At 52.1% G+C, this 27,101-nt stretch overlaps 1 protein-coding gene and 1 long non-coding RNA gene across 3 annotated transcripts; both read left to right on the plus strand.

The window, feature by feature from the left end:
• The first annotated feature begins 546 nt into the window (after positions 1 to 546).
• On the plus strand, positions 547 to 3,998 carry LOC149915095 (uncharacterized). Its single transcript, XR_016459751.1, has 3 exons — positions 547 to 664; positions 2,275 to 3,418; positions 3,859 to 3,998. It is a non-coding gene; the product is annotated as an uncharacterized LOC149915095 (long non-coding RNA).
• A 1,813-nt stretch (positions 3,999 to 5,811) lies between these two features.
• LOC149915096 (uncharacterized) lies at positions 5,812 to 18,522 on the plus strand. Of its 2 annotated transcripts, XM_090123992.1 has the most exons (11): positions 5,812 to 6,728; positions 6,800 to 6,919; positions 7,472 to 7,633; positions 8,318 to 8,395; positions 8,736 to 8,795; positions 15,078 to 15,146; positions 15,287 to 15,358; positions 15,450 to 15,551; positions 16,215 to 16,319; positions 17,037 to 17,184; positions 17,370 to 18,521. In XM_090123992.1, the coding sequence occupies exons 2-11, from the start codon at positions 6,892 to 6,894 to the stop codon at positions 17,422 to 17,424; spliced, it is 879 nt and encodes a 292-aa protein (XP_089980118.1). In that variant the 5' UTR covers positions 5,812 to 6,728; positions 6,800 to 6,891; the 3' UTR covers positions 17,425 to 18,521. The 2 variants fall into 2 exon arrangements, with proteins under 2 accessions (XP_089980118.1, XP_089980119.1); XM_090123993.1 differs by lacking the exon at positions 5,812 to 6,728 and having other exon boundaries at positions 17,370 to 18,522.
• Positions 18,523 to 27,101: the final 8,579 nt, after the last annotated feature.

Genomic DNA, 27,101 nt, shown 5'->3' on the forward strand with positions numbered 1-27,101 from the left:
AATTCGTGTAAAAAAAAATGCAGTTAAGGCAAAGCGATGGCAAATGTATTTCTCAGACCTGGGGGAACGTCGTGCTGCTGGCAGCCGCTGCTTCAGCTCAGCCGGCGGCTTTTCCCTGTCGGACAAACAAGGCGAGTACACGAGCACTGTGAAATGAAATCGTACCTGGCTTCGGGCACCTGTTGCGATTCCGTTGGACAAAGGGCGCTCAGTGCTGCGAGTGCTGCGGCAGCTCGGTCACACCGTGGGCATTAGCTGGGAATTACACACAGCCTATTGAGCGCAAGTGGGCACGTGGAAATCGCCTGATAAACAGCGCGTGGCTGGAATTCAGCAGGAGGAGAACTTACACTGGTACCAGGCAACGAGGATGAGGGTGAAATCAAGATCTAAAGAATGTTTGAGTCCTTTTGGAGCTCCGTACGGCAGACCCGACCAATTTCAGTTTAAAGGGGAAGCTCTGAGTCAATGAGGTGAAAATTATTTACGTCCTACCGGGATGCGATGCTGGAGACGGAGCAGCCCGTGGCCTCGCTGGGTTTTTCTCTTTGGGTTATTTTCCACATGGAGGACGGGGTTACACACACACCTACAGGACGCTCTCCTGCTGTGTCGTGGGGATCAGAGCAAACCCCATTGCTGTCTGAATTCGTAAACCACAGAGGTAAGGTTCCTCAGCACAGCTGGATCCACTCCTAGTCCCAGACGCGTTCAGGAGTTTGTGACTAAGGGATCCTACGTGCACAATCAAAGATATAATCAAAGATATAACCTTAGTGAAGCTGACAAAGCTCAAAGCAAACTATTAGTCACTTACTGAGGATCCGTACCAGCAAGATGCCTTGACATCAAGGTGGAAAGGATCTCTGTGCAGGTGTGACATCAAGAGGCATCCCTGCTCAAGGGTGTAGGAATGGAATGTTGTTTCTGCATTAGATATTAAAAAGGGGGAACTGATCTGAAGAAGGAGAGCACAGTGTACTTGTGTTTTGTAACTTGTCCTTAGAAATAGCTGATGTGAAAAAGTAGAAATACCATATATGTTAGTAACATACTTTATAAATACAGTTGCTGAATTGTGTGATTAATTCTTGCTTGCAAAACTGCAATAGTTCTTAAATGTTCCAAATAGTATAGGTATAGTATTGTGGACTAGAAAGCACATTGTAGGGCTGTTCTGTTTGGATAAGAGACCCTCAGCAAAAGAAAAACAGACTTAACAAACATCAAAGAAGCCAGGGCCTCTACACAAGGCTGGATTGCCTTGCTCTGAGGGTAGGTTGGGTTGCAACAGGCAGGGATCAAGATACTCCCCCCTATCCTCCTTCCAAGCTTATCTCTATGCACGGGCGAGCAGATGTCCAGAAACAATGACCGAGAGTTGAATGAGCAAGTGTGAGAACTTAACTAATTAGCGATATATGCTTAGCTAGTGTCCGTATGTTTAGTTGAGCGTCAGGAAGATTGTGAACCTGAAGTACTCAGCCAATGAGGAAGCAGGGGAGAAAGTGGTAAGTGTTGAGTTACAGGGCGTAAAAGATGTAACGCTGCTTTCTGCGTGCTCTCCTGCTTGCATGAGTGAGGGGAGGACAAGATAAGGGTTAACCATTGTATAGGAATGTGAGTAAGGAGAGGACAAGATAAGGGTTAACCATTCTATAGGAATGCAGGTAAGCAGGATGTGAGGCCAGCTAAGAAAAGAACATCTCGAAACTCCGTGGTAAACTTGAAGAAACATTACACAAGGAACGAGTCAGGATGGGATTACTTCTGTTGTGGACAATGAGCCTTCATCCCATGACCACCAGAAGGAGGCCCCCACTGCCCACGCGTGCAAGAGGGAGGGACCATATGCTGATGGGTTCTTGGAAATGTAATGAATACGTATACGAATGTTTTTCCAGGAAAATCATTGATTATGTATTAGTTCGGCCTCTATCTGTACCAAGCTTTTGCCCTACGTTGTGCAAGTTAGGAGGAACGATCTGCCTTGCACCCGGTGTCTGCGCAGCACTGATGAAAACATAGCTGCTTTCGTAACTACTTTGTGGTTACAGAGTTTGGTTCCGCACAACAGCGGGAGACCCGGCACTGCAATTGCAAATCAAATCTGCTTTATCAGAGAGACCATCCTGATAAATTATTTGCATATTTCCAAGCAAGGGGAGAGCTTGTCCGGCAGCCTGCTGCTGTGCAGGAGAGCTTAAGAGGTGCTTGTGCTGCTCTCTATTTTGGTGGTAAGATGATTGACCCATTGCTATGCTTTGTTTTTAGGTACATGCTCAACTGGCCCTCAGCTGTTGAGCCAGAGGTCTGCTGTGAGTTCTTTCAGCGTCCCAGTTTGAGACGGTTTTGTGATTGCTAACCTGATTTAGCCAGGAGTGTTGCTCACTGTCTTCCTGTGCCAGGCTGAGGGAGGAAGGTGGGAGAGAGGAAGAAAGAAAGGGAGAGAAAGGAGCGCACCATCATACTGGCTTTGCTGGGAAGGAAGCCTGGTAAGAGCAGTGCTGCTGGTCTGAGTCCCAGCTGGCTTTTACCCCTAGGCGGTGCCCTGCAGGTGGGCTGGTGAGGGTTTGGCAGGGATTGCTGCATTCCCTCACACCTCTCCTGCCTATTGTTCCTCTTGTCCCAGCAATTTAACATCTGCCTGCAGCAGAGCAGCAACTGGCCACAGCATGTCGATCTCAGGCAGGGGCTTGGGGAAGCAGCCAGGAGAGGGCAAGGAGCAAGAGATGGGAGTGCAGGGTGAGAGTGAGGTGTCCTCAGCCATCGTCTGTGTGCTGGGAACAAAGAAGCCGCAGGGACGGGAGTTTCTCTCCTCTCCAAGCTGCTTCCCTGGGCCTTGGCTGTTCCCGGCAAGGAGCACTTGCAGGAGCCCGTACCTTTTGCAGAGGTGGCCGTGTATTTCAGCAGGGAGGAGTGGGCCCCACGTCATTTTCAGAGACGCAAAAGGCGTGCTGGGCTCCAAAGGAAGTCGGTATGTGTTGGGCCAGTGTCATTCAGAATTGAAACAGGGACACGCTGACATGCACCAGAGTGGGCTCATGCTTGACATCTTGTAAACAGGGTTGAAAAGAAACCTCAAAATAAACACACGCAGCCTTTGTAAACCGTCCCCTCCAAAATCAACACATTTTGCACAGCCAGAGGTGCCTTCCCAGTCTTCTGCCTGTTGGCAGCTTTACTTCCTCTGTTTTTTCTTCAGATCACAGCAGAGTGAGTCTGCCTGCGTCAGCGGAAGAGCTGCCTTCGGGGAGGTGCAGATGCAGTCAGCCGTTGTGGAATTCATCTTGAACCTCTCAGATGTCCTCTTCCGCTCCAAATCCAGCCCGCTCATTGGAGATAGAGCGAGTGAATGTCTTCCTCCATTAGCTTTAGCTTGATCAGACACCTTGATCAAGTTCAGATCTCCCCCAAGGTACTTGACATATGCTTCTACTGTCGAGGAGACAACAGACTTCTGGGCTGATTATAAGAATATGGCAAATGTGGCTACCAGTATCTTTCCGGGAAGCCAGGGATGCTCTACGAGAACACATAGCTGAAAGTTTGGCTGCTGCTGTTAGATCCTCACATTGACAGGCTGTACAGAGTAACTTAAATCCGTCCCCCTACTCTCTCTTTTCTTTCTAAAATCACTTTCTTCAGTGCTTCTGTGTGCTTTTGCACTTGAGCTATCTTGCAGTACGACACAATGCATGATCCGTTGATCCTTACAAGCATCTTAGAAGACAAATAGCAAGCAGCAGATTTAAAGAAAGCTCTTGGTATTCATTAGCGTTGATGCTGAGAAACAGAGTCTTGCACTTAATGTGAGATACTCTGACAGCTGCTTTCCTGGTTGTTTCTTCTGCGCAGCGTCTATAGGTTAATCAGCAGGGCTGTCCAGCTGCATGGCAAAGACTGCACGGGCCCTGCAGCTGTTGCCCAGTTCTCTGCCTGCACTGCAGAGTTGAGCTTAGGTGCTAAGAGTGAGGAAATAACTGCAACGTGTTTGTGCCCAGCCCTGGAACCTACAGCTTTCCTTGAGTAACTGCTAAGACCGGAAGCGCACCTGGTCCAGTGGAAAGAAACGGGCCTGCACCAGGAAGAAAGTTTCCTCTGCATGTTAGATGAGTAAGTGTGAAGAGCACAAGCAATTATTATTCCGAAGGAGCGCTGAGTTTGTTCCATCTACTTTGATACCCCGACCTTCCCATGAAATTTGCACAGTCACTGCAGTTATTGCCACTGGTGGAGTAGAGATAGCTGCTTTTCCAGAATATTTGCTGCTTCCCATTTGATACGAGCGTTGCTCTTCTTTGGATAGCACAGTTGCTGTAAGTCCAGCTTTTGTTCCTACTGGAAGGCAGTTCTTATGTCAGCAGGATGCAGGGGTTAACTTGGTTGAACAGGAACAGCCCACAGCAGGCTGAGCTCTACCAGGGGAAGATCGACATGCAAAGCACCTGAGCCATAAGATGATCCAGGCTGTAGAATGGAGCATATCACGTTGGCTCGTTGTTTAATGATTCAGACGTTCACGTTGTCTGCTTCCCCACAAGCAGAAGGGTCGGGGAATGTCACAGTGTATCAGCTAAGCTTGGCAATACTGCTGTGGCAAGGCAGCCCCTCTGAGCACAGCGTCTCAACCTGGGCCAGCCTTCAAGAGGGGACAGCATTCCCCAGCCTGCTTTAAGCCATCCCAAGTTGGTCTAGTTGGATGTCTGTGTACCATTTGGCCCGAAGCCTGGCTACTCAGGTACAGCTGACAAACACATGAGGCTGTGCACACATTACCCAGGAGCTGTGATGTTAAAGAGAGAAGTAGTAGGAATGGATCCAGCCAGGATGTTGATGTGAGGGGATGATACGCTTCCCTCCCACGCCTCTTATCGCACGAGAATGGCCTTATGAATGCCTGCTCTGTAGGCAGTGGCAAAGAAGGACCGCTCTGAGAGCAGACTCCTCGTGCTCACCTGCACTGCCCTGCAGCGAGAGGCTTCAGAGATCCTAGCAGCTGGCACTGTGAGCTACTTTGGTAGAAGTTTAAAGGTTTGTCTCCAAAACCAAGCACAGGCTGTAAGCAGGCCAAGAGCAAGACGCAGACCGTCGTGTGACAGCTTAGTTTTACCCTACTGATGATGTGTTGTTGTGCTAGTGATCCTGGCGTCCACCTGCACACTGGGTTGTAGCTGCTGCAGTCGCGTGCAGCATTTCCTGTTGCTGGATGCTGAGAGTGACCAAACCCAGACCTCATAAGAAGAAAACTGTCACTATCGTGACAATGTTTTGCATGCAGACGAAGCTGGATGCAAGCACGGCAGTGAAGGTTTCTGACGGACCTGTCCTCACTTTCTAGGAGTTTTGGTTGCTTGCTTAAATACAGTAAGCTGCTCTCAATTATGAGTATGTCCTTTGCCATAAACGTGCCTGTGACAAAGTGGTTATTTTGACATCATCCTCCAGAGACTAGGATAACCAAGTCTTAGAAAAACACAGCACCGCCCCCAGAGAGGTGATGGCCGTGCTGCTGCTTGCTGATTCTCGCTCTTATCTGTGGTTTTCCTTTACAGGATGCAGTTGTTAACTGTGGCCCAAGTCCCTGTGGGTTTCTTCTCCTCCCACAAAGCTGCTCACCCTGGAGGAGGCACAGGCACGGACACGAGGCCACAGCAGCTCTCCCGTTGTGTCAGACAGCAGAGAGATTGCAGTGGAAGATGGCCCCGCAGCTTTCCAGGGGAAATTCCACACAGTCGTTGACTTTCCATCCAAAAGATGAAGAGGAGTTTTCTTTTGCAGCATCTATCGTAATTGTTTGGGTAGGTTTTTTTTCCATTATTAGTAAGGCAAAACTCGCTGAAACTAAGTTGCCTTCACCACAGGTGAAGTGTTGTAGCAAACTTCCACTCACTTTGGACTCCATAGGAGGACTCAACTAACTTACAACTGCCTGATGGGCTCAGTTTAGCCACACAGTGGCTTCCTTTCCTGTTGGGCAGGTCACGAGGTGTACAAAGCCATCTGATGTCTATGCTTGCCTGTACTACCTGCACCTGGAAACATCGGGGTTTTCCAGATTTCAGGACCTCGTGCCTGAGATAAATTCCGGTTCTACTCAAAGCAGAGCTGTTGGACTGACTTGCCGTTTGCTAAGACTGGGAAGAGGCGGGGCTGCTGCAGCCCCAGCCCCACCTGACAGGGGTCTCTGTAGGGACGGGCTGCTGGCTTTGTTCCGGGCACTGCAGTGCTCTGTGACCAAGAATTACCACCAGGAGCTGTTCTACCGGCTGTGCCCACACCTCGCTGGCATATGTGGCTGAGAAGCCCGTGCACGTGGCCAGCCAGGAGCTGCTGCCCTTCTGACCACCTCACTCAATAACTCCTCTCTGCGTGGGTGCACATGCTGGAAGCTATTACTCAAGGAATAATACAAAGATAAGAAATAAGCACTAAACAGGGCTTATTGTCACAAGGTAACTAGACAAGAGGAATGAAAAAATGCATGCTGTATTTTGATTACAAATACGTAAGCACAAGCCCTGTGTGGGGCCTGGTTCAGCAGTTCAGCTTGCCTTCGTGCACTTTGCCTGGTCATAGGGAAAGTGGCAGGGTCTGATGCAGTGGCGGAGTTGTATGGACGCTGTGTTTGTTGCTCCGCATCCAAAAGTGCAGCAGTTTCTGGAGAGCCAGGTGGGACCTATAGGTGATGGTCCTCTCGCCACCGAGCGTCCAGTTGCCAGCAGTGGGTGAGTTCACTGGGACTTTGGGGATGGGAGGTGCCAGCCAGCAAGCCTTCAATTTCTGCGATTAAATTCAGGCTTGGAAGCGCGCTACGCTACGTGGGAAATACAGTTGGTGCAGGAAAGGGGATGTCCTTAGCCGAGGTACTGGCAAACTGAAGGAAAGCAGATGAAACTGGAGATCTATCAACAAAAATGTAAGCAGGTGACACTTGACTTGGCAGGTTTGTGGGAAGGTCAGCTTCCCCATGTTTGTATTTCAGCCATCACCCTCCATACCGGAGAGGCTTTCTTTGCTCGGCTTGCTTAATTGCAGCACGTTTCGCATGCATGGATAGCCTGTGCGATAGCGCCCTTGATCCAGACCCCATTTCCACATTGCATCTCGTCCTCAATGGCCTGAGGTGTCGTGGGAGCACAGAGCTGTAAATATTTCCCTCTTGGGGTAGCTGAAGCACTATGAAAGTCTGCCAGGCGAAGCTGTGGCTGCTCCATCCCTGGAGGTGGATGGGGCTCTGGGCCGCATGACCGCGTGGGTGGCATCCCTGCCCACGGCAGTGGGGCTGGGGTTCTAAGCTCTTTACTGTCCCTTCCAACCCAAGACATTCTATGAGTCTGCGTTTCCATGACGTAAGCACCCTGGTGCAGTGCGTCACAAGAGCGGCAGCCCGCGGGGAGCCGCCACCCGGAATCTCGGAGCCGTGTGGTCACAATGCCCCGTCCTCTGACTGTGCTGTGCTGTGCCGCAGGCTTCGCTCTGTGCGACACTCACTGTGGCTGCAGCGGTGGTGTTGGAAGCATGGTGCGAGTGTGGGGGGCCATGGCCCCTGCCCGCCTTGTCCTCTTCCTCCTACTGATGGCCATGTGTTTCCGGGAGACCTGTGCTGCTCCGTGGCGAGCACTGGGAGCAGGTGGGTGGGCAGAAATGGGACCCAAACTGAGCAGCACTGGCGGCAAGAAGTCAGGCTGCGTCCCCACGGCCCTGTGCCACACTTCCCTGGGGCCTGCCTTCCACGGGGGTGGTGTTGGGCAGGGGGTGATGGGCAGCACCGCAGGAGCCGAGCGGAGCCCGTGGCAGCGCTGCTCCCCAGAGCCGGCTCCAGCCATGCCGGGCTGTGGCTCTGCTGCTTGCTGGCTGGAGCACAGCCTTCATCCTGGGAGATGTCCTGGGGAGAGCTCAGATGATGTGTGCTGGGAAAAGCGTGAGCATTTCTGCTCCAGGCTCGCGGTACTCCTGGTACCATAGATGAATGCCAGTTTCCAGCACGGAGCCCCGGCCCACAGCCCAGAGGAGGAGACAGGCGTGCTTTCCTCCAGTGCTTCAGCGTGACCTTCCTGGTCATTAGCGGCCTCCCAGGAAGAAAGCCCCGGGGGGCTGCATCTTCTTCCCTGCGGTCCGTGAGGGATGTGGCACACGGCTTGGGGAGAGTACTGTGTACGCTGCCAGTGCCAGCCTACAGGTCACCCTGGCCACTCTGCAACTTTGGAGACCTGAGTCCTTCTCCCGTGCCGTTCCACGACCCACATCCAGTGACTGAGGGAGAAGGAGATCACACCATGCAATGGGAATTTCTCTCGTCTGTTCTTGATTCTAGATGATGCGCTTGGTGCTCCCTTTGCAAATGATCGTTTGGGTCCGGATTTTGTGGCTGTGCCTGTGGGGCAACCCAGAGGTAAGTTGTGTCTGTTAACTTGGAGGCAGAAACGTTCACGCTCTCCTAGTTTACTTGGGTGCAATTTTACTTAAGATCCTCTCAAGATCTTCCAAGCCTGTTTGTGCCTTGAAGGGCATGCACAGTGGAGCCGTGAGTATTTCTTTACTTGGAGAGCTGCCACATTTCAGTGGGAAGGTTACCGCTGCCCCTCCTCAGCTGAGAGAGCCCAGAGCTTTGTATTTGGGCCGTGGCATTCCCTGGCCCACCGCCAGAGCCTACAGGTCACTCAGGGAAAAGGAGGCCCCCACACGTGCTGGAAGCTCTCCTCACCTGTGTCTGATCACACTTGTGCCTGCAGGCCCTGCTGGTGAATCAACAGAAGAGGATCCTGTCTACGAATCTGAGGGGGATGCTGGAGGTAAGTCACCAGGTTTCATTTCCTTGCTATTGTTGCCTATCGTAGGCATGGCGACCTGGTTCGGGAACGGCACGGCGACCAATCCCAGGTCGCTCGGTCCATCGGCTCGTTGACACCAATGTGGTGGGCGGCAAATGGCCTTTATTGGTGGGAGAAACAGCCTTATATAACCTGGGCACTGAACGCTATTGGCTATCGGGAGGGGGACCCTGTCTTCCCGTACAACGCGATATCTTCCGGGCGCCAGACCCTCACTACCACATATCCCCCCTCCCTATGCACAATTAAATTAGGTAAAATATAACAATATATAAAGAAAACTCAAATAGAACAATCTTCAATAGAAAACTCAAATAGAAAACATAAGGTGCTCTGAACAAGAACATTCTTATAACAGTTGTTGGTGCTCTACCAACGTGATGTCAGCCTCTTCTAATTGGCTCTTAACAAATGACACAAGTCTATTCAGTATGTAGGGTCCGAAGATCAGTGTCATTACGATCATCGCAACTGGTCCTGCTGAGGTAGATATCAGGGTGTTTTGTCAACTTGTCGTCCTCTCTCACCGTCGGGTCGTACAGGTTACAAGGGCATTCGATGATCCAGTCCTGTGGACAGAAACTCACAGTTCTCGTTAGTTTTGTTGTGAAGGTCCGGTTTAACACACTTAAGTGGACACCACTTAACTTTACCATCTTTTCTGACTGCCGCATATCCTCGCCCTGTCAGGACTAGCCTCCACCCTCGTTCCCATTCTCCCAGCTCGTTTTTAATTACAACTAACGGGCCTTCTTCTAGCGCTTGAGTGGCCCAATGTTTTTGTGTGGGGCTATTCGTCTCTTCCCCCCTAGGGAACTGATTGAGTGCTAAAAGAGCGGTTGCTAGCAGGCGTGCTTGGTCTCTTGGGGGAACAACATTGGCAAAACCTTCTGTTTTTGCCAATACCTCCAATTTGGACTTCAGCGTTTGATTCGCTCGTTCGACTATGGCTTGTCCTGTGCTATTATATGGGATGCCATGTGTTAAGGTTATGCCCCATTTCAGAACAAATGCCTGGACTGATTTAGAGACAAAATTTGGACCGTTGTCTGTTTTAATCTGACTAGGGACGCCAAGCCACGCCATGGCCATAAGCCAATGCTGGATGGTTGCTTTGGAGTCGGCTCTAAGGTGTTGTGTGGCCACGATCACTCCGCTGTATGTATCTACAGTTACTGCTAGCCATGCTCGAGGTTTCAGCAATTGACATAGTGTGAAATCCGTCTGCCACACCTCGGAGGCCTTAAGGCCTCTGGGGTTGACTCCACTAGACCACAGTGGTGCTTTCTGGCAGTGGGGACACGTGGCAATTATGTGTTTTGCGTCACCGACTGAGATCCTGCATCTCTTCGCTAGCGCTTTAGCTCCGATGTGGAGAGACTCGTGTAGCTGACGGGCATCTTTTAGCGTCCACAACCCTTTTGCAGCGGCATCTGCTCTGTCATTACCGATTTGAAAAAATCCTTTGATTGGGTTGTGGCTGTTGACATGGATGACTGATATGGTGCCTTTTCGGGAGAAAAGTGCTTCTTCCAGCATTAGAGCTGTTTTGGATGTTGACACGCCAGGTCCCGACATGGCTAAGCAGAGCTTGGCCACAAACATCGAATCGGTCACTATGTTGAGGTGTTCCATTGGGAACAGTCCACATGCTAGTACTACGGCTGTTGCTTCCAACTGCTGAACTGAGAGCGCACAATCGGTCATTTTAATGCAGTGCCATTCTCCTCCTGATTGCCATACCGCCGCAGCAGTTGAGGTAGCTGAGGATGTGTCTGTAAAAACCGTTGGTCCTTGTTGGGGCCGGTTCATGATTTTCGGTGGAAGGTCGATGTCAACAATTGCCAGCATTTGAGTCCAGGGGGGTTTTGTAGCATACTGGACTTCTCCGCCAAATCCAACGAGAGCTATAGCTAAATATTCTGACATCGCCACTGATTGCATTGGGAGCTGTTTGCGGAAGGGTAAATATATCTTGGCGGGTTCGATGCCTAGGTGTCTTAGGGCGAGTTTTCTGCCTTTCAAGATGAGGTTGCCAATGCACTCAACTCCTGGAGAGAATGCACGTGACGGTTTTCCCAGAACTACCCATTGTATTGGTTGAGCTCTTTCAGGAGGCCCCTGGGCTAGTGCCCCTACTCCTCCTCCCTCAGTAAAATGCACATACAGGTCAAGTGGTACATCTGGATTCCATCTCGCGAGCGTGCTTGATGATGCCTGTTGCTCGATAAAATCAAGGGAATTCATTGCTTCCGTCGTTAGAGTTTTTTGCTCCCATAGGTTTTTTCCTTTTGGAAGATCGTACAGGGGGGCCATGATTTCGGGAGGGATCAGGACAGTGTTGCGGAGCCATTGCAAGGACCCTACTAGCTGTTGCACATCATGGAGTGTCTTGATGTCTCGATGGATTTTTATCTGGGGGGGGGTCACGTAAGAACTTGTGATCCCCACTCCCAAAAAAGTCACACATGGTCCTCTTTTAATTTTCGCGCTTGCAATTTCGAACCCATTTGTTTTCAGAATTTCTGAGACCATTGACACCAACTGGTCCACCTGGCTCTCTGACGGTGCAGCAATTAAGATATCATCCATGTATTGAATGATGGTTGCAGTCGGGTTACTGTGTCGAACCGGTGCCAATGCCCGATCCACTGTAATCTGGCAGATAGTAGGCGAGTTGACCATTCCTTGAGGCAGCACTTTCCACTGGAAACGTAGGTTGGGGCGTTGGCTGTTTGGGAACACGATAGAAAAAGCAAACCATTCCTTGTCCCCCTCATGCAGAGGTATCGAGAAAAAACAGTCCTTAATATCAAGGACAGCACAGGGTAGTCCTTTTGGTATCATAGAGTTCATGGGCAGCAATGTTTGAACAGGACCCATTGGTTGGATTCTTTTATTTACTTCACGTAGGTCATGGAGGAGGCGAAACCCCTCGCCAGTTCGTTTGGATATTACAAAAACTGGGGTGTTCCATGGGCTAATGGAAGGCTCAATATGACCTCGCTGTAGTTCGCGGTCGACTAGTTCAAGAAGGGCGTCCATTCGAGGCTTTGACAGGGGCCACTGCTCGACCCACACTGGGTCGGACGATTTCCACGTCAGTCTAATTGGCGGGAGTGGGTATGCAGCAGTGGCCCTTATGGTAAATTTGTCACCCTGGCTTTCAATAGGGCTAGAGCGTCCCTCCCCAACAGGGGTGGGACTCCTGGCATGACATATGGGAAAAGGGTAATAACTTTCTCCGGTCCCTTTTCAGTGTGGAGCGCGATCGCTACCAGATGAGCACTCCTCCGAGCTCGGGTTAATCCCCCAACTCCGCCCACCATGGGGGCGTCTTCCAATTTCCAATGTGGGGGCCAATCTGTCTCAGGAATAACTGTGACATCTGCTCCGGTATCAATCAGAAAAGGGACACTAATGGTGGTGCTATTTAAGGTATTATAGAGTGAACAAATCCCCCACACCACCGGCGGGTTGTCACACCTTACTGCCAGGGCCACCCTGGGGTCTCGCCCCCAGGAGGTGGTTCTTGCTGTCCCTGAGGAAGGGACAGGTTTGACTGGGTCGCTGGTTGAACCATAAAATTGGTTGCTTCTCGAGGGAGCAGTGGGTTCGGGGGCGTCTTGCCCCATCTGGGGTTGACGTAACTGGGCCGCCTCGTGTCCCAATTGGGAGAGGGCTGTGTGTGGCCTGGGTGCCCTCTCCCCCTCCCGTTTCCCTGGTTTCTAGATCTGCATTCCTTGGCGAAATGTCCTTTCTTTCCACAGACCCAACATGGACCTCTGGGTTGATTTTTGTGCGGGGGGAGCGCTGCTGGCGGATCCCCCAACTGAGGGCAGTTTGCCACAACGTGGCCCGCCTGGCCACATTTAAAACATGCCATCACATTAGCTATTGCAGTGCGAACAGCCATCTGAATGGGGGCTAGATGCTCTTCCTTTACGACATGCTTAATCATGTCCGCAATACTTGACCCTACTGGCTGTGACCGTAGGACCTCTTTGGTTGCCGAATTACACTGCTGACGTAAGCAGTCTGCAAGAACTGGGCCTTTCGCTTCTGCGGGCAGGGTCGAGGAGTCGACTGCTGCCTGGAGGCGATCCACAAATTGTGTAAAGCTCTCACTTTCATTTTGTCTTATGGTGGACCATGGCGATGGCTTAACGATAACTTTAGAGGCTGTGCGAATAGCATCCCTGGCCACACAAGTAGTTGTCATAACTTCATGGGCCCGCAGGCCCAGGGCCTGCGCTTGGGGGGTAATCATTGTTGGGTCTGTACCCATCAGCCGCTGCAGGCTGGAACCATGTAGTGGGTGATTTGCCCCAGTTACTTGAGCTAGTTGTCTTGCACAGTTATCTTCCCATTCTTGTTTAAAAACAATCATCCCTGCTCCATCAAAAATTAGTCTACAGGTTTGTTTTATGTCAAATGGGAGCATATCATCTCCCCCCAAAACACCATCTATAAGGGTGGAGACCATAGCTGAGTTAAGCCCTTTATCTGCAATTGCCTTAACAATTGCTTGTATATCCCTAGGGTTTATCGGCGAGTGGACCCTCTGTCCCCCATCCATCACCCGGACTGGGAATGCTAGTTTGGCCGATGGGGCCCAGTCAGCACATGCAATCTTTATTTTCCTCCAGTCTGTAAGAGGGATTTCTCCCCCTCGCGGTTTCTCTTTAATTTGGATGGGAATATTTCGGCTCTTAACTCTGTTCGTATTCGTTCCCTCCTCCTCCGAGTTTAAGTCAATTGCGAACCACTCGTCGCAGCTAGTGTCTGACCCGGAGTCAGAGCCCGACTGAGCGGCCACTTCCGGTTTCCCGTACCTTTTTGTTAGGCTCCGGCCCCGCCCGCTTCCCTTGCGGGCAGGCCGTTCCCTCCCTCTTGGTTCGTCCCGCCCTCTGCCCAGCGGGATGTTCGCCCCACAGCGGCTTTTCTTCAGACGGCCGCTCTGATTGGCTTTCCACCCTTCACTCACGCTCCCCTCACCTTCCCGGTCGCTCCCACCGCCTTTATCTAACACCTCCTCGATGTTCCCGCCAAGGGCGTCCTCCCCCCGCCCTCCCTCTCCTGGCTCGGCGCCATCTTGGGGCGCATAGGGGGGCGGTCGAGCCCAAATTTCCTCGGGCTCCGATTTCTCCGCGGCAGCCCTGGCCTCCTCGATTAACCCACCCCAGAAGGATTTAGCACGTTTCTGTCCCTCCGTGGGCGGGTCGGAGTTCGACTGAGTGGACACGTCATCGTCAGAGGGGTGCAAAGTCCGCGTGGCCGCCCCGACTCCCAGTCCCGGGGTGGCCAACAAACGGCTCTCTGCCGCCCTCCAGCTCTCCCGCTCCCGCATGGCCCTGCGCAGGGCCCGCACGACTCTCCCCCACGACTCTAGGCTTCTCCCACAGCCCGAGGACATCGTCTCCTCAGTTAACGCTTTAGTGCGCTTATCCCACACTTCGGGGTGGAGAATAACCACCGGCTGGTCAATGACCCCGATTCGCAAAAGCCTCGCAATAGCGAGAGTAAAATCTTTGGGCTTACAATCGATGCCCCACTGCTTATCTAACTATGATACGACCTTCACAAGGACTTCCATCCTCCTTGTTGGTCCGGGAGCGTCCTCCCCGCCGGGCTGGTCCTGCCGCTCCGGCCGCCGTTCACCCGTCCAGGCGACAATCCCGGGTTTCGGCACCACTTGTTGCCTATCGTAGACGTGGCGACCTGGTTCGGGAACGGCACGGCGACCAATCCCAGGTCGCTCGGTCCATCGGCTCGCTGACACCAATGTGGTGGACGGCAAATGGCGTTTATTGGTGGGAGAAACAGCCTTATATAACCTGGGCACTGAACGCTATTGGCTATCGGGAGGGGGACCCTGTCTTCCCGTACAACGCGATATCTTCTGGGCGCCAGACCCTCACTACCACAGCTATTAGATGATATTTGGCTGGGATAGTTCAGCAAGGCAGTGGCGTACCAAAGCCTAGGTTTAATCCAGTCCGTGCGGTTGAGGTTAGAGCTGGGGTGAGCTCCAGGAGGGCGTTCCTCTGGGCAGTTCTGCACGGGGTTAGTTGTGTATGACGGTGGTGCTCCTGCAGGCAGCCAGGAACTGTTTCCAAGGTGCTCCTGTGCGGAAGGGAGAGAATAGTGTTGCGAAGGAATTCCCGGCATTAATTGCATCCTGTGTCATTCTGCCTGGAAGGATGTTTAATGGGAGTTGTTCTGTCCTGCGTTTGTTTGCAGATGTGACTGGAGCAGGCGATCCAGGATCCGCTCTGAGCTCTGGGCCCGAAACTCTGGAGGATGGCATGGGTAAGTCATGGCTTTGTAATTCCTGCGAGAGCTTTCATTGCCCATTTCAGTGCCGTTTCATGGCACGATCCCCCATATGCTCTGCTACTCAGTGATGCTGTAGTGTATAAGTGAAACTTTTCACGGGTCTCTGGTTGCAGAAGTGCCCCCATGGATGTCTTTGCCCGGTCGTTCATTTCCTCCCGCGCTGGAGCCCAGCTGGAATCCCAGCGGTGAGTAGTTTGTCTTTACTGACTCCGCTGACTCACCGCTGGTCTCCAAAACTTCATGCACGTGATATTTGACTTCGTACATTCTGTACAGGTCCGGAAAGAGGAAGGGATGAACCCAGAAGAGGAAGATACTCCCCGGGCTCATCCCGTCTCCTAAAGGATCTGCTGAAGGAAATGGAGAAGGCAGCGCGTGGTAGGTATACGTCAGTGTGTTCACCGTGAGACCTGGGAAGCTGAGGTCTGACGTTCATGTGTGGACAAGCCGTAGCCTGCACAGCAGGAAGGGATCGCGCAGAGCCGTGCTGCGGTGGTGTTCCATGTAACGCCTTGCAGGCACTGTCGAGCACCAGAGATGGTCTGCTGCCACTCTGCATCCAGCCGAGACCCAGCGGCAGCTGCTCCCCCAGCACGACCATTACTTGTCAGGGCTGCTTTGTGCAGACGCTGGCACCCAGATGGCACACAAGTTGAAGGCAGGAGGAGCATCCCGATCAGGGATGGCTGCCTTTGCTAATGCTGGAAATGAGCTGGAGACGCTGATTCTGAAGGTGCTTGTGCTGGAGCTTGAATTTCAGCCTGCAGATAGCTGGCTGTGGTGGGTGGAACGTGATGGGTGGTGACGCTCACAGCACAGGGTGTGAGGGCCTTGCGTAGGAGCTGATTCCTGAGGAGGCATGAGAGGGTCGGCACCCTCCAGTTCCTGGGAGGGCCCAAATGCCCTTGGGCAACGGAGGGGGTGACAGTGGATGCGGGGGGCTGGGACCAGCAGACTTTGCCTGAGCTCGGGATTGGAGTAGCTCAGTTCCCGATGAGAGCACATCACGTCCAAGCTTACTGTCCTGCTTTCCTTCTAAAGGAACTGACCAAGAAACTGAGCAGGATGCACTGCAGGAAGGCAGCCATCCCACACTGCCGGTCTCGGACAGTGGAACGCAGGCAGCGCCAACAACTGGCATGCCAGGTAATTTCTGTCCCGCGCTCATCCAGCGTCACTAACCAGAGTCGCTGTGTGCCTGCAGGCTCTTGCTGCCTGCCCTTGCACACCAGGTCAGCAGCCAAACCTGGGCGTGTGAGCACAGAGCACGTGTAAAAGAAGCCAGGGATGGCTCTCTGAAAATGGCTGGCCTCAGTGGGGTGTGGAGAGTTGTTCCAGCGGCGTGCCAGAGAAGGTACTTGCAGACCTCTGTGACGCTGCTCAGCTCCCACCACTCGCAGTTCCCAGAGAGTTGTGAGCTTTGCCCTTTTGCAACAAAGCCACCCGAGGGTGATGAGCGGGGTCCTGTGTGGCAGGAGCCTGCAGGAGTGTTTCTCCCCTGGGCTGGCTCCGGCTGTGCCCTGCGCTGGCTGCAGCCCGACCTTGAGCCCGGGGGGTGTCCTGCGGGAGAGCTCAGGACACGCGCGCTGGGGAAAGCGTGAGGGATTCTGCTCTGCAGTGCTCCCCACAGACAAAGCGCAGATCCCAGGGCACAGCCCTCGGCCCAGAGGAAGACACGGGTAGTGCCTGTGCAGCCTCTCCCTACCCAACGAGAGGTGGAAGCGATCCTACTTGTCCCCTGGTGCTTAGGCACCAGAGGCAGAGGCACCCGCTAGTGAAGCTCTCTTGGGTCCGTGAAGCACACTGAGAGATCATCTGTAGCGCAGGTGAAGGTAACGTGGGACATTGTCTCGTTTCTTCCAGGGATGAATGCCGGGAAAAGCACAGAGGCTGCTGTTCACAAATCTGTGCGGAAGCGCCACATCGCAGCCATGGTGATGTTCTCAGCTGTGCTGCTGTCTGCGCTGGTGCTGGCCTGTGGTGCTGTGATATGGATGTGCAAAAAATACCCGTGAGTTGGCTTTTCCCCAAAACACCTGATGGCTGCATTTGGCAACGAAGCATTTGTAGTGCCAGGATCCTGGACGGCCAAATCAGCTGCTGGCAGTACACTGCCAGGACTTACGTTGCCAAGTCTTTCAAGTTTCCGCTTATTTCCTGTCCGTGAGTAGTGCTTTCTGAAACTCCTTCTCACAGAGTGTGCAAGAGAGAAGAGAAAGCAGCAGAACCAGCTCATCCTGAGACCAACTAGGAGCGAGTTCCAACCGGAGGTGAGGGCAGAATGGAGCTGGGAGAGGCAACAAAAGAGACTCTTGCCCCGTCAAACAAGAATCTCAGCAATAGTTCCGGTCCATTCCATTCTGCCATCCAAGAGGCCAAAGGTCTTCAAAGTCATCTGGAAGGCCTGGAGCGTGAACTCAGAGCCGCGAAAGAGGTCCACGGGTCAGCGGACGGCCCTGACAGTGAGAGCGGAGAATCAGCAGCAGAGCTTTTGTCCTTCATCCTGCACTCTCCAGGACAAGTATCACCAATAATTTGAAGATTCTTAGCTCGCCATAGCTACAACCCTGTTGAGGGTCCTGATGAGGACCCAGAAAGCGAGCTTCCTCCGAGCACCGGACAATACGTTAACGTCTTTGGAGATGTGGATGAGGATGGCTGGTTCAGGGAGAGCTGACAGATGGCACGGGAGGACTGGTCCCTTCCAGTCTGGTTGCAGAGGTTTCAGATGATGAACTAGATACACCTCAAGTTCCTGACAGAATTCCTGCATTACTCCGTCTGCAAGACCAGCCCCTGCTCCACTCAATGTTCCGGTGGAGTGTGTGCAGGATGTGGATGAGCTCCTTCAAACCAAAACCAAAACCAACCAATTAAACACCCACAATAAAACAATCAAACAAACAAAAAACCCTACGCTGTTCTTTTTCTTGGATAAACGGCTGTTTACGAGGGTGGATAGTGATAGGACATGGAGGAGTGGTTTTAGACCGAGACAGGGGAGGATTAGGCTAGATATTAGGAGGAAGTTTTTTCACACAGAGGGTGGTGGAGCACTGGAGCAGGCTGCCCAAGGAGGTTGTGGATGCCCCATCCCCAGAAGCATTCAAGGCCAGGCTGGAGGTGGCTCTGGGCAGCCTGGGCTAGTGGTAGCCTGGTTGGTGACCCTACAAGTAGCAGGCGGGTTGAAAGTAGATGAGCACTGTGGTCCTTTTCAACCCAGGCCTTTATATGATTCCATGATTATATGATTGTATCAGACGTCGGGGCAGTAATGTGGAAGAAACAAGCCTTGAAGTTAAGCTTGGTTTGCTCTGCCCCTCATACACCTGATAATTGCACCCCTTGCTTGGCAGATGGCCTTTCTGTGGGGTGTAGATGAGGAAAGGGGAGGAGGAGAATAAAGCAGCAGTTTTGTCCCAGAGCTTTTGTTTCACTGGGGTCTGGCCCTATTTTCTGAAACTAAGAGACAGCGTGTGGAAGAAGGACAGGGAGAGGTGCAAGGAGGTTTTGTTCTTGGTGCTGACTCCAGCCTGCTGCTTGCTGCTGGGAAAGGCGTGCTTGGCTCCAAGGGAGGATGTATGGTGGAGAGCCAGCAGCTGGCAGGTTTGGGATCCCCAGGATGCCCAGCAACAAAGGGCAACAGCCCAAGCAAGAGCTGGGGTGATTTGTTTTTAAACTGCATCCACTTACGTCCTGTCCCGCTGCATCTGCCATATGTCTCCCCGTTTCCTTTAGGGTCCCCCGAAAGGTGTTCTCCGTTTTGCAGTTTTGCCTGATTTTCTCATCTCCTCGGGGCGTTGCAGCATTGAGAGGAAGGTCTTCCCTCTCTCCTTCCCTCTGCAAAATCATTGCAATTGTTGAGCGCCCCCTCGTGTTGTGGCACACACCATATCTAGTTGCATCACGAGTTAGAAAGCGACTTCTTTTTCCTCTCTTCCTGAATTTCCCTGTTTTCCCTCTGCTTTGGGGAAAGTCCTTCTGTTGCGGACGTCACCCCTTGCAGAGCTGTGACTGCAGTGCCCAAGCTGCAGGAGCAGAAGCATTTCAGGTGCCAAAATGGTTTACTTTCCTCGTTGCGGTGGAATGGGGTACACAGAGAAGGAGGACTTCCATTCTCGGGGTGGATGTGCACATGGGAAGGCGCGCAGGGTGGGCTCTGTCTTGGCCAGTTCAGCCAGCAGCTGTATCCAAGTGGCAGAAGCAATGCCCTCTGTCCCATGCCACCTTTGCACAAACTGGGACCAACTCAGCCATGCAGACAGAGCTCTCAGGGTAACAAGCAGCCCTACGGATCTCCATGTGCAGGGTTGTTAAGCATTATTGGTTTTTCACATTGGCATCCAAAGTTTGAGGCACTGCGTGCTGCCAAGATAGCTGGCTGCTCCACTTGGAGCTGTGTACACCGAAGCTCTTTTCCCGTGTTTCTACAGAAATATACACAGCTTGAGGTATAAGCAAGAGGAGCTGGAAGGGTTAGCTTGGCTCCCGAGCTACATCAGCAGCAGAATAAATGAGGCGTGGTGGGAAGGGTCCTGTGACTTGTGTGCTGTGTGTGATGGATGGCTCTGGGCCCTCCAGGACAGATGAGCAGGACAGGTGAGATGGAGTGGCGTTGCTGTATGTAGCGGTGGGCTGGGCTGGACGGAGCTTATAGTTGTCAGTGACACGGTTGAGACACTCTGGGTCTGGATTAAGGGACAAGTGGATGTCAGTGTGGGAGTCTAGTATAAGCCACCCGGCTAGGACAATGATACCAATGAATTATTCTTCAAGGAATTAAGGGATATCTCTGGAACAGCCTCACTTGCCCTGATGGGTGACCAGCTTCCCAGACGGTAAGGAGGGGTACCACACAGCCAAAAAGCAGGGCCGGGAAATCCCTAAAGCATGTTGATGATAACTTCTTGGCACATGCACTGAGTGCCAAGTGGGAAAGGTGCTGCCTTAAATTTGTTGCTTGTAATCTGAAGGGGTCTAGCAGGTGAAGTGGCAGCAGGTGGCCGTCTTGGCTACAACGATCATGAAGCAGCCCAGTTAAGCTGAAGAACGCTGCAGTCCTCGTAATTCATGTTCTTAGGGAGCCTGGTGCTAAATGATGTGCAGATGATCCGATTCGGGGTCAGGGCTCTGTACGCAGAAGAGCAGCTCCCTCGCTGCGATCTGTTGAGAGTCAGTCCCCAGCACTGAGGATGCACCAACAGCCCCAGCATAGACTGAAACTGCAAGCAGACAATCCTGCTAAAGCATGTGAAGTGCGAAGCTGAAGGGAGAGCTCATTGTGGTTCTACCTCCTGCTCACATTCCTCACGTGATGAAGTGCAAAACCAAGCAAAATAAGAAGGAATTCATTGGGTATTTTATGTACCTTACTACCATCAATCAAATGTGGCAGTAGAAAGAGCAGATGTTTTACTGTTAAGAACTGATGTCGGGTACTCTCCCCTGTGGTAGTGAGGGTCTGGCGCCCAGAAGATATCGCGTTGTACGGGAAGACAGGGTCCCCCTCCCGATAGCCAATAGCGTTCAGTGCCCAGGTTATATAAGGCTGTTTCTCCCGCCAATAAACGCCATTTGCCGTCCACCACATTGGTGTCAGCGAGCCGATGGACCGAGCGACCTGGGATTGGTCGCCGTGCCGTTCCCGAACCAGGTCGCCACGCCTACGATAGGCAACAAGTGGTGCCGAAACCCGGGATTGTCGCCTGGACGGGTGAACGGCGGCCGGAGCGGCAGGACCAGCCCGGCGGGGAGGACGCTCCCGGACCAACAAGGAGGATGGAAGTCCTTGTGAAGGTCGTATTGCAGTTAGATAAGCAGTGGGGTATCGATTGTAAGCCCAAAGATTTTATTCTCGCTATTGCGAGGCTTTTGCGAATCGGGGTCATTGACCAGCCGGTGGATATTCTCCACCCCGAAGTGTGGGATAAGCGCACTAAAGCGTTAACTGAGGAGACGATGTCCTCGGGCTGTGGGAGAAGCCTAGAGTCGTGGGGGAGAGTCGCGCGGGCCCTGCGCAGGGCCATGCAGGAGCGGGAGAGCTGGAGGGCGGCAGAGAGCCGTTTGTTGGCCACCCCGGGACTGGGAGTCGGGGCGGCCACGCGGACTTTGCACCCCTCTGACGATGACGTGTCCTCTCAGTCGAACTCCGACCCGCCCACGGAGGGACAGAAACGTGCTAAATCCTTCTGGGGTGGGTTAATCGAAGAGGCCAGGGCTGCCGCGGAGAAATCGGAGCCCGAGGAAATTTGGGCTCGACCGCCCCCCTATGCGCCCCAAGATGGCGCCGAGCCAGGAGAGGGAGGGCGGGGGGAGGACGCCCTTGGCGGGAACATCGAGGAGGTGTTAGATAAAGGCGGTGGGAGCGACCGGGAAGGTGAGGGGAGCGTGAGTGAAGGGTGGAAAGCCAATCAGAGCGGCCGTCTGAAGAAAAGCCGCTGTGGGGCGAACATCCCGCTGGGCAGAGGGCGGGACGAACCAAGAGGAAGGGAGCGGCCTGCCCGCAAGGGAGGCGGGCGGGGCCGGAGCCTAACAAAAAGGTACGAGAAACCGGAAGTGGCCGATCAGTCGGGCTCTGACTCCGGGTCAGACACTAGCTGCGACGAGTGGTTCGCAATTGACTTAGAGGAGCAGGGAATGAATACGAACAGAGTTAAGAGCCGAAATATTCCCATCCAAATTAAAGAGAAACCGTGAGGGGGAGAAATCCCTCTTACAGACTGGAGAAAAATAAAGATTGTATGTGCTGACTGGGCCCCATCGGCCACACTAGCGTTCCCAGTCCGGGTGATGGATGGGGGACAGAGGGTCCACTCGCTGATAAACCCTAGGGATATACAAGCAATTGTTAAGGCAATTGCAGATAAAGGGCTTAACTCAGCTATGGTCTCCACCCTTATAGATGGTGTTTTTGGGGGAGACGATATGCTCCCATTTGACATAAAACAAACCTGTAGACTAATTTTTGACGGAGCAGGGATGATTGTTTTTAAACAAGAATGGGAAGATAACTGTGCAAGACAACTAGCTCAAGTAACTGGGGCGGATCACCCACTACATGGTTCCAGCCTGCAGCGGCTGATGGGTACAGACCCAACAATGATTACCCCCCAAGCACAGGCCCTGGGCCTCCAGGCCCATGAAGTTATGACAACTACTTGTGTGGCCAGGGATGCTATTTGCACAGCCTCTAAAGTTATTGTTAAGCCATCGCCATGGTCCACCATAAGACAAAATGGAAGTGAGAGCTTTACACAATTTGTAAATTGCCTCCAGGCAGCAGTCGACTCCTCGACCCTGCCTGCGGAAGTGAAAGGCCCGGTTGCCACCAAGGTGGCCCACAAGAGCGTGCTGGCCACAGGCGGCGTGACCAGCCCGGCACGGTGGTGCTGCACAAGATCCGCCGCTACCAGAAGTCCACGGAGCTGCTGATCTGCAAGCTGCCCTTCCAGCGCCTGGTGTGCGAGATCACACAGGACTTCAAGACCGACCTGCGCTTCCAGAGCCCAGCCGTAGGTGAGCGAGGCCTACCTGGTGGGGCTCTTCGAGGCACCATCATGCCCGAGGACATCCAGCTCACCTGGCACATCCATGGGGAGTGCACCTGAGGCCACAGCCCATCCCCCTTTTTCTTCCGATTAACATCATGTTGGTAGAGCACCAACAACTGTTGTAAGAATGTTCTTGTTCAGAGCACCTTATGTTTTCTATTTGAGTTTTCTATTGAAGATTGTTCTATTTGAGTTTTCTATTGAAGATTGTTCTATTTGAGTTTTCTATTGAAGATTGTTATATATTGTTATATTTTACCTAATTTAATTGTGCATAGGGAGGGGGGATATGTGGTAGTGAGGGTCTGGCGCCCGGAAGATATCGCGTTGTACGGGAAGACAGGGTCCCCCTCCCGATAGCCAATAGCGTTCAGTGCCCAGGTTATATAAGGCTGTTTTTCCCGCCAATAAACGCCATTTGCCATCCACCACATTGGTGTCAGCGAGCCGATGGACCGAGCGACCTGGGATTGGTCGCCGTGCCGTTCCCGAACCAGGTCGCCACGCCTACGATAGGCAACACTCCCCTGCACTCCCCTTTCCCTAAATGTTCCTTAAAACGAAGGGCAAAGAAGATCTGTTCTCATCCTCTGCCCCCTTCCTTCCACCCAGCTCGCCTGAAATCACCTTTAAGCGCTCGTGTAGATTTCCTATGTGCTCCTTCTTGTCTTTCTGTCTTCTTCTTAAACCCCCCTTTCCTCCTGGTGACGTTCCGGGTGCGTTTGAACACTGGTTCCAGCTCCAGGGCCTAAAGCCACAGCCATAGCACAAGAGGCCAGCACCAGCCCTGGGGCTTAAAGCTACATCCACAGCCAGAAAGACTGGCACGGGCAATGAGGCCTAAAGCCAAAGCCTGAGAGGCCAGCACCGACCCCAAGGCCTTAAGCCACAGCCAGGGATGCTGACACTGGCCATGGGGCTTAAAGCCACAGCCACAGCCAGACAGGCCAGTACCAGCCCTAGGACTAAAGCCACAGCCACAGTTAGAGAGGCTGGCACTTGCCACGGGGCCTAAAGCCCCAGCCCCAGCCCATGAGGCTGGCACTGGCCCTGGGGCACAAAGCCACAGCCCAGGAGGCCAGCTTTGGCCCCAAGGCCTAAAGCCACAGTCAGAGGCCAGCACCGGCCCTGGGACATACAGATGTGCATTCCTATTGGTTCTTACTAGTTCCCTGGGACTCCATTGACCGCGATGAGGCCATATTGGTCTTTACTGGTTATTATTTGGCTGCACAAGAGTCATCTTCACTTCTCCATTATTTTTACTTCAAATAACCCCATTACCATTCTGTCTTCTTCTTAAATCCCCTTTTCCTCCCAGTGATGTTCAGGATGCTTTTGATCCAACCTTGCCGAAATCTTTGCTTGATTCTATTTTTTTCCCCTCCTTTTATCATTACGAAAACAAAGAAACAAATAAAGAGGATTTCCCCCCAGCCACACATACCCGTTTCCCACCAGCCCAGGCAGCTGGAGAGCCCAGAGCTCCAGCAACGACACCTGCAAAGAAATCTGCTTCTTCCCATCTCGTTCCTGTCTCTTCCAAATATTTGGAGCAGCATTCAAACATATGTTTTGTGATTGGTAGGACCTGACTTTTGGTGGATGACTGCAACGCTGCCTTGGCTTCCTTGCTCTTTGCACTGCTCGCCAGTGCCTATGGAGAAGTTCTGAGTTGTGATCTTCACTGATGGGCAGCGAGTCTCAGTGCTGGTGGAGCGCTGGCCCACTGTGGTGCCCAGCAAAGTATTCACCAGCTCTGTTCGATGACTCCCCAGGCAAGTGAAGTTCCTCACCCTGACCATCAAGTGGGAGAATAAAGCCTTGACCGTGCTTGCAGCAGTGGGGCTGATTCCTCAACCCCCTAAGCCTGCTGCAAAAGGAGGTGGGTAGCTGCTATCCAGCTATCAAGCTGGCATGGGGAAAAAGGATTGGGAGGACACAGAGCAGGGCTCACGGTCATGAGATTGGAGTGCCTTATGAAGGCACAACAGGCTGGGTCTCTCTTGCTTACTCATGGGGATGGCCCAGCTGGCATCTTTAGGGCCCCACTTGAGTGCTGGGTGTAGAAACATTACTGCTTCCTGGGGCTTTAGTGGGAAGAACTGCACTCTTCCATGCTCAAAAAAGGCATGTCCAGAGTGCTTCCAGCCCAGAGATGCGCATGTAAATAAATCCAGAGTAAGGAGAGCAGGTTTGGAGGAATCCAGGGAGGCAGACTGCTGCAAGGCAGCCGATCACACTTCTCACATACTCTGCGTGTCACTTGTCTTCCTCTTCTTCCGCGCCTTCCCCGGATGGAGAAGATTTGTTATGACTGCAGGATAGGCTAAGTCATCTTCAGTGGGATCAAAGACAGAGAGAGCTAAGGAAGGCTCCTCTTGGGAAAAACAACACTGCACTGCAATAGTGACAAGGTAGGTTAGTTAATAGCAATCTCCTCAAGTGTGGAGAAGGAGGCAGAAGATGGATAATAGCTTGTTTATGAAATGATTTAGTGGCAGAACTGGTACTTTTACCAGATGCATTTTGTTGCTAGATTTGTGACCCCATTTCAAGACAGTTCTGTCTATGACCAGGTTTTGCTGTAGAAACTTTGAGGTTGCTGCTACCCGGAGATGGAGGTTGGTCCAATGCTGGAGATGGAAAGAGTTTTAGAAACGTGTTTAGAAAACACACGCTTATAGCGTGGTGTAGCACAAGTGCTAAGTCACGGCCTGAACCAGTGATGGAGAACCTGGGGGAAGGCAGGGTCAACCCAGGGGAGCTCAGCAGCATGCAATGCACCTGAGTGACAGGAGGGGGTAGAGCCAGGGTCCATCCCTTCCCAGACCTCAGTTAAGGGTTGGCAGTGGAGATGAGGGTATCCCTTGCTGGACATCCCTGCCTATCTGAGGCCTTCTGAAGGTGAGCAGCTGTCATGGTTTTATGATTTTTGTTGTCAGTATCCCACATCATAACAGCATGTAAGGCATGGGGAATTAAAGAGCTAATACTCCAGTAAGGGCACTGATGGAGACAGCTGCCTGGCACCTATATGCAGTGCTGTATGATTTGAATATTGACAGATGGAGTAGCCAACTTTACGAACAACATGATGTTCAAACCGGGTTCCAGGCTCTCTTCTCAGTTCTTTACACATTTTTGGAATGCCGAGTTAGTGATCACGTTCACGCTCATGTTATCAACCTCCCTGAATGTATTCTTCTCTATTCATGTTACGTGGAAGAAGTGTTCTCCAAAACCAGAGAACGTTGACTGGCACGTTGAGAATATGGAGAGGTTGATGTGTGGGGACCTGCAGCGTCATGGGATTTCACTCTTGAACACCTGTGGGATCCCTTGCTTAAAACTAAGCAAGTATTTAAGTCAGGGACGGTGCAGCGTGGAGAGATTTGATGAGGTACAACTTATTTGGGGCTTGGCTTGTGCTAACCGAGCTCTATGTAATACTATTCTGGAGAGAGAAAGTTTCCGAGCTGAGGTTCAAGCCAAAGGGGGAAGTCTCCAAATCAAGCCTGATCAGTCACAGGAGGTACCATTTTTGATGTCAGTTGCCCCTCTGGAGGGACAGAAATGGAAATGGGTGTCCTCGCATCCAGAACAGAAAGAAGACACAGAGGAAGTAGAGGAAGATCCTGGCCAGGGGCCGTCCCCAAAACCACCATCACTGAGAAAGGCAATGGAAAAAACTAAGAGATGTGGAGAGGAGAGTAAGGAGGAGGAAGTCACTGTTACCACTACTCGTCGAACTCTGAAGATGACTGAAATCCAAGGCTCAAGAAAGGAGTTTATTTTACATGGTGCCCAAAGAAAACTATTGTCACCTGCTTGCTTCGGTGCTGGGACAACGGGGCCAGTAGTGTGTTTCTAGATGGTAATGAAGCTCACCAACTAGGAAGCATTGCCAGAGACTCAGCTACTGTCAGAGGGATTAGTAGATGCTTGGACAGAGTTGCCACCCTGGGAACGAGTGTTATCAGCCTTGAGGGAAAGATAGCCCTTCAAAGGTGATCTGAAGCCTGAGATGAAAAAGTGGAATACTGTCGAAAAAGGTATTCAGTCTTTGAGGGAAACAGCCGTGGTGGAAATGTTGTATGAAAAGCGCTGGTCACATACTTACAGACATAACATACACATATTCAAAGTTCCACAAAAATGGGCCGGAATTCTAAGAAATTATTAACATATTGTCCCACCCTCTTGAGCATGCGTCCTAAAAATGTGGTAGGATCTCCAGCGGATGAAGGCCAGTAGTCTACTGTCGGAGAAAAGACCACGGGAGACAAGTCTCATGCTATCATAATCAACAGGTCTCAACTTTATTAAGTATATCGTGGCTATTTATACATGAAATAATTAGCTCATACATATTGCA

The sequence above is a fragment of the Phasianus colchicus genome, chromosome 24, assembly GCF_987193195.1.
Source record: "Phasianus colchicus chromosome 24, bPhaCol1.hap1.1, whole genome shotgun sequence".
NCBI lineage: Eukaryota > Metazoa > Chordata > Aves > Galliformes > Phasianidae > Phasianus > Phasianus colchicus.